A 7,154-nucleotide genomic window follows, 5' to 3' on the forward strand; every position below is an offset into this window, starting at 1 on the left:
ACCTCCCGGCTTCAGGAGAAATCCTGTGTGAAGACTGGGGAGACAGGAAGACAATGATTGTGCAGAGTGTCGCTTGTCTTTGCTCCAAATGGCATTTTCCTGACAAAAGTGTATAATTCAGCCAAGTTTCAGCCCAATGCACTCAGCTTTTAAACCATCTTTTGTTTGTCTTACAAGGTGAGAGTGAAGCTGCCCAGAAATTAAAACAAAAAAATATTTCCAGCTTTAGGAAAGCAAGATGTTTATTGCAGATGAAAACAGGCAATCAGAAAAACTTTCAGACTAAAGATAATAGCGCAAAGGGTGGTGGGATTTGTAGGGTGCAGTAAAAAGCCCAAGCTGGGCTTCTCCAGCCAGCTAAAAATCATGGTGAGTGTTAGCTTTGCAATGCCACTTAAGAAATAAGAAATTACTTTCAGAAACACAGGTGGATACTGGACTGTACAACTGAACTGTAGTGTGGCAGAGCACTGTGAAGCCTTCCATGGGCCCAAGCAAAACAGCCTGTTTGCAGAGGGAGCAGGAGGCTCATAAGCCACAAGCAGCTCCCTATGGACTGCCTCTCTAGCCTGGAAGGAGCGTAGAAAGCAGAGTGACAAGGAGAGTATGGGCTTTATGGCTCCCAAGAAAGCAGCTGCTCAAAATCACTGTGCTGTACTTATCAAGTTTGTGAGTTGAGAGTAAAAATAAAAAATATCCCCAAAAAATCAAAAAGTTAATACAGAATAGGCGGGATGAATTCGTTATCCTGGTGGTCATTTTCCAGAGAAGTATTCAACTCTTCTAGTATATCTGCTTCTGCTGGTTTCAGCACATCCTTTTCACCTATAAGGCATGTAAGAAACAGATAAATTTGTACTGGGGGGCTCTCATGTGTTACCCCTCTGTCCCATGTTAAAGCTCCCCTGGCCAGTCTCTTGCAATTGCCTGGAGAAGGTATTATGTAGCTCAGGGTGGATTGCCTGCTTTTCAAGGGCAGTCCCAGTTGTGAAGGGGAGTTGGAGAAAGTAAAGAAAGCACTGGCAGTTTTAAAGCCAGAGGCAGTAACCTGATGGTTGCCCATTTCAAGACCTCAGGGCTGGAGGCTGGACACCACCCCAGATCCCAGGACACAGAATAGCTGTTTTCCATGGCACGTCACCATCACATGCCTTGCATCAACAGGCCTTTTATTCCCCCCTGCACAGACATTGCTGGAAATGCAGTAGATGATGGTCAAAGGATTGTTACTTCCTCTGAAGCAGATCCTTAGTTTTCCTGTTTTGAGGCAAACTGCATGCCTGACCCACTGACTGCTAAAGTGAATGTACTCTACTCTTCCCACTCCAGATCTGGGAGCAACTCCTGATGCAGTGTCTGTAAATGGATTTTTTGAGCCCAGACATCAACCTGCCATTCAGACCAGCTTAGTTCCCTCCATGCCTCAGTCCTGGCAGGTTTCAAAGGTGTAGTTGCCTGCAGACCCCCACCTCTTTTCCCAGTGCCCACTTTGCTCTCCCACCATCCCAGTGTCAGTCCTGAAACTGGACGGACTGTGGACAAAGCATGTCTTGACTTTGGCTCCCCCATCCAGCTGTGACCACAAAAAAAACCCTCATATTCTCTCCACAGAGAAGAGATCTTCACAGAGATATATCACCCTGTACTAATATGGCTCTTAGCAGAGCCACAGAAGTGTTCTTAGGACAAGGAGTTATAAAGGACCAGGTCCACAACCCCATCCCAATGACTGACAATAATCGACTTGTTATCACTCCCCTGGACTCAGAAAGAGCTGTCTGTCCGCACAGTCCCACCATCCCATCCCCCCACCCTTTCTCAGCTACCCAAGTTTTGCAGGTTAGGGACCTAAACCCTGTAGATGCTGTGGGGTTGTTGATAAAGTGAGCACCCTTGGCTGACAATCCTCAGGAGGCAGCACTGCACTGCCCTCCAAGCCACCATGGGGCCAGCAGCTCTGCAGCAACTCACCAGCAGGGTCCAAGCTCCTGTCTGCCAGCTCCCCTTCCATTGCCACTGCTTGCATCCCACCGACCATGTTCTGGATGGCCAGCACAGGTGGCTGCTGTTGAAAGCCTGGTTCAGGCAGTGCTGGCTCAGAGGGTACTGGTTCAGCCTTCTCCTGTGGGTCAGGCTGGGGGTCCACTGCTGGCTGTGACTCCAGGACAGCCTTGACCACCATCTGACGGCCCCGTCCTCTTTTGGCTCTTCTGCCTCTCCTTTGCTGTTCGTTCTTATAGTCTCTGCCAGGGGATTTCACAGGGGCGATGACTTGGGAATAGGACAAAGGACTTTCTGCCCTAAGGCAGCTTTGCTGGGTCTCCCTGTTGTGATTGCAACCCAGTTCATCCCGGCAGAAGCTGCAATTCTTCAACCCCCCTTCATGAGCCCTGCACAACAGTGGGCATGAGCAGCTGCACCAGTGGACAGGAGCTTGGGTAACAAATTTTTCCTCAGCCCCACATTATGATTGAGGTTTGCTTGCTACCCATCCATCTCTACCCTCAGTGCCTTTGTAGACCTTGAGCAACTACTAGCTGCAGGTCACCTTTCCCCACTGAAGACTGATGGCTCTATCCTTGGGTGAAGATGGAGGGGATGGGCCATGTCTGGGCTCAGGTTAAGTGCACCACAAAAGCAATATGACAGAAAAAGCAAGATTTACCTCATAACCCACTGAGCTGAATCTTTCTCCATGGCTTCTGCTTTTCTTTTCCTGAGCAACTCCCGGTCTCTCAAGCGACGGGTTATGATGACATCTACAAGGATAAACTGAGTGTTAACATGACATTCTGATCCTTCCCTGCCTGGTACTAGAGCATTGATGGATGAGGCCATGATTTTTTTTTGTCCCAAAGGGGTCTTAATATGAAACTCCTTGAGCACTGTACTTCCAGCACAGCCTCAGTGGGTAGGATCTGATGACACAGCACCCAAAACTCCCAGGCTCCTAGCCCGACAATTACTCTAGATTTCCAGTTACAATTCCTTGGGGTGACCCATGTCCAACCTACTCCCCACTGTAGGGACTTGGGGCATGGTGCCTTTGATCAGGCATCAGTATAGACAGAGAGCTGGAACTGGCCACCACTGAAATCAAGATGTTTATCTAACAACAAAGAGAAAGCCTTGACCCACAGAACAGACAGACCTTCAAAAAAGGAACAGCTCTGTGGGGGCAAGGATGAGCCGGAGGGCACAGCCTTACCCACACAGATGCTTACGTGCATTGGGCTGAGACCTCGTGGGGAGATGGTGATCCAACCAGAGACCAAGACAGGACTAGTACACACTGCTGGGGTTGAGAAAATTGGTCCCAAACACCACACAAACAGCCCCAAGATGGTCTGCAGCTGTGAGGAAGACCATGGCAGGGCCTAAGAAAGACTAACTGATGTGAGAAAGCTCCAACAATGGCTTTATTATTTGGGCAGGATGTGCAGGTTGCATACAGCCAGCAGCAGAGGACTCCCCAGATCCCAGTCACCATGCCTTCCTTGGCTAAGGTCAGCAGTGTCCATTTCACTGGTTGCAAAGGGCTCCAAATGGCTTCCCAAGACAAAGACCAGCCTAAAAAATGGTATGAACTTCATTTCTCCATGTCTTTGTCCTAAAAGACAGCAATCCCTAATGATTCCTAGTGTAGACTCTAAGCTGTGATAATAAAAACTTGTCTCAAATCAAGCAGTATGAGACCCAATCCCAGGAGACAGGGACCAACACTACTGCCCTGAGGCCTTGAGGGAGAGAGAATTCTTCCAAAATGTATACTGAAGAGATCACAAAAGAACTGATTTGCATAGTTTCGATAAAACCCACACAAGTGGAAAAGCAAAATTATGACCTGCTCCTTCCAGATGTAGTCAGATCCAGCTCCTTTCACAAAAAGCCTCGGCTCACATTAAAGTAGTGAAATCAGTAAATAATTGTCATTTTGTCATTCCCTTGATCAGATGGTAGAAGTGTCAAGACTTCTGAGGCTGAGCTGGGATTACAACTCTTTATCCCAGGTATTTATTAAACGCAAGAGAAAATGTAGTCCAGGACAGGACAATGCAAAACTGACAGCAGGAGCCAGTCTCTGCCCAAAGTAGACTTTTACACAAGACACTTCTGATAATTAATAATAATCTTAGAGAAATTTAGCTTGGAGAGTATTTATGTTGGTCTATGCTTCAGTGCCCTCATCAAAGCATAGTCAACTTTAAAATTACATCTGAGTGCCCAGGACACTCTCCAGGGAAGTTGAGAATAACTCCAAGACAAGTGGAAGGTTGTTCCCTGACATGAGGCAATAACAGAGACAGTAGGGCTCAGCCAGCAGGAGATGACTCTGCCATCCACATAGGAAAAGGCAATAAACTCCCTGGGAAGATGAGGTTACAAGTTGCAGTAGCAGGATCTGCACAGGGCCTCAGTTCAGCTACTAAAGTATATAATCCCTTGCACATCCCATTTGCAGCCAAGGTTATTTTCTTTTCCTTTCAAAATGTCTTGTCAGCTGTAGAAGCAGTTTTAGCTGCTTGCAATCAGTCTCTTTCCAAGTCCGTTCTAAGAAAACACCCCTAATTCATTTCTAATTGGACCAAAAAAGCATTCCCACAACAGCTCCAAAGCTGTCACCTGCCAGCACTAAGCAGGAAAAATCACAGTAAAGCATATGCATCCCAATGAAAAAATATTTACTAGAGGGCACAAAGAAGCAGAAATTAAATTAAAAGAGAAAATAAAATCTATAAAAACAATGAGGCAGTACTGCCAGTCTGCAAACAATCTACTGAAGCTCTCTGAAGGACTTTAGTTGAAAAGCCTTTTTATGTGCTTCTGCCTTTGGGATCTGGAACATAGCATTTGCAGTTAAATGTGCATCCTCTACCCCCAAGCACAGACTAATAATTATTAGTTCCTTTCTGAGAAACACTTGGTAACAAAAATCATGCTCTCCTCTCTCCAAAAACTCAAGTTAAGAATGTTCTCATCATTACCTGGCACAGCATACTCCTCACAGTCTGCAGAGGGTGGCAGGGAAGAGTCCCAAGAAGCATGGTCTTTGCCTAAGCTCTCCATTGCTCTTTGCAGTTTTAATTAGAAAGCAGCTTAGCTCCCTGGAAACAACATCTGGAGATACTGGTGCAGCATAATGAGAGCTTGAAAAACTGCAGACTGCCCGCCCCAAACCTCTTATCTGGCCAGGCCACTAGGAGGGTATTAATATTCTCCTTATCGGAGTGCAAAGGTGTGTGAGTCCAGGATCTACTGTGTGGATTGCAAAATATGTTAGTGCTTTTATACTTCAATAATTCTACTTCAGATAGGAAATTTACACTCACTGCTGCTAAACTGTGACTCAAAAGCTCTCCTTTGTACTGGACATGGCAGGGCAGGATGTGGCACTGCCTCACTGCTGCTTTCTAGAGTGAGATGCAGGGATGTGTTGTTAGTCCTTAAAAACCCCTTGAGGGGTCTTAATTGGGACATATGCTCTCTGAAGGTGTTTGCATAGGATCCTAGCAGTGCTGGTAAGAAGAGACATCCTCCAGCTCCCCTCACAGCAGGACTGTCTGCTTCACAAGGTCAGGATGGCTTTGTCATATTCTTTGGAAACCCTGAAGGATGGAGACTGTCACAGTCATGGTACCTGTCCAAGAGCTGCACCAGCTTCCTGGGATCCAGACAGAATAATAAATCCATGCCAGCCTGGCTGTGCATTTTGAGAACTTCCTAATGATTCTTTGTTCCAGTCCCTAGTGGATCAGGACTATGAACAAAGCACTTCACTGATGAAGTAGGATGGTAATGGGCAGTCCCAGAAAAACCAGTGGGTTTAAAACCCAGCCGCTCCCTTGCCCCTCATAGGATGATTTGCTTAAGTGGCTCTTCCTAGCGGCTGGTAGCCCCTTGCAGCCCCAGCCCGGCCTGGCCTGCAGGTTGGTGCAGGGACATCTGCAGGGCCAGAATCGCTGCAAAGGGGAAGCTGCTGCCTGGTACAATTCAATGCTGAGAGCCTGTTCCTTGCTCTGTGGGAATGGCCAGGCCCTTAGATCAGCATATGGGAAATGAGGAGATAATCTTGGTCTCTCCTGAAAACTGCCTTCATAGTTTCTTATGCCAGGATAGCACAGAAAAGCTCAAGAGTATATTGTGTGTAACAATTCCAATGGACCAGAGATACCTCTTTACCCAGTTTCTCATGCACTCAGCTGCTGTCAGCACTTTTCTCCATGAGATACTCAACTACTTACACACTGGTTAGGTGCTAGTGCCGCTAATCCCTTCCCTCCCTGCTTGCCATGAGTTCAAAAGTGGTTCAAAGGTTAGTAGAATGACTTGATTATGTGTTTACCCCTAGGTCCTTTGGGACCTGACTGCCTTTCATGGCAGGGATGATCCCACCTCCTCCAGCAGTCTGAGGACTTGCCCTGAGGAAAGCAGCTTCTCAGAGATGAACAGATCTGGCTGCCTCCAATCTTTGCCAGTCTTTTTTATTTTTAGTGTACATCTTATACTCTAAGCAGAATCTCTCTCTAGATCCTTGGAAGCGCCAGAGCTTGAAATTTCATGCATGTAGACTTCATAAGGTGCAACCTTGGAGGTCCATGGTCATATGTGCTGCCATTCTTCTTATCCCCTGAGCTACCACTTTACTCTAGGGCTCCTGCCCTGTGTCTACTGTAGATTACATGGTACCTCCAGAGAGGTGGGGTAGGTCTAACAGCCCAAAAGAAGCAACAGGGTGGTGGCAGCAGAGCAGATATGGGAAGGCTCTGATATGGGAGGGTGGGCCAGGAGCATGGATGTCATAAAGAGATGTGGGGCTACCAAGTCATTCACAGAATAGTTTCTTGTTGCTCAGTCACAAATGAAGACAAGGTGTGCCAAGCTGGTGAGGGTGTCCATGTTCCAGCACTGTGTGATGATGCAAAGCACTAGAGACACCCTGGTCATGCAGAAACTGTATGCTGACAGGATACTTCACTATGCAACGGCATTGCTTTTGGAGGGGCAAACATATCAGACCTTGAACATTGTTTCTGTTTTTGTGTTCCTCATTACAAAAAACACAATATCACAGAACCACATAATATGCTAAGCTGGAAAGGACGCAGGAGGATCACTGAGTACAATTCTTGTTCCTGCACAGAACACCACAAAAT

General features: G+C 46.9%; 1 protein-coding gene across 1 annotated transcript; it reads right to left on the reverse strand.

Annotated features, from left to right (window-relative positions):
- Positions 1 to 224: 224 nt before the first annotated feature.
- HEMGN (hemogen) lies at positions 225 to 5,167 on the reverse strand. Its single transcript, XM_053932852.1, has 4 exons — positions 4,986 to 5,167; positions 2,666 to 2,759; positions 1,972 to 2,243; positions 225 to 825 (listed from the first exon to the last, which is right to left on the reverse strand). The coding sequence occupies exons 1-4, from the start codon at positions 5,065 to 5,067 to the stop codon at positions 716 to 718; spliced, it is 558 nt and encodes a 185-aa protein (XP_053788827.1). The 5' UTR covers positions 5,068 to 5,167; the 3' UTR covers positions 225 to 715.
- Between the last annotated feature and the right edge of the window lie 1,987 nt (positions 5,168 to 7,154).

This window comes from Vidua chalybeata, chromosome Z (genome assembly GCF_026979565.1).
Source record: "Vidua chalybeata isolate OUT-0048 chromosome Z, bVidCha1 merged haplotype, whole genome shotgun sequence".
NCBI classification, from domain to species: Eukaryota; Metazoa; Chordata; class Aves; order Passeriformes; family Viduidae; genus Vidua; species Vidua chalybeata.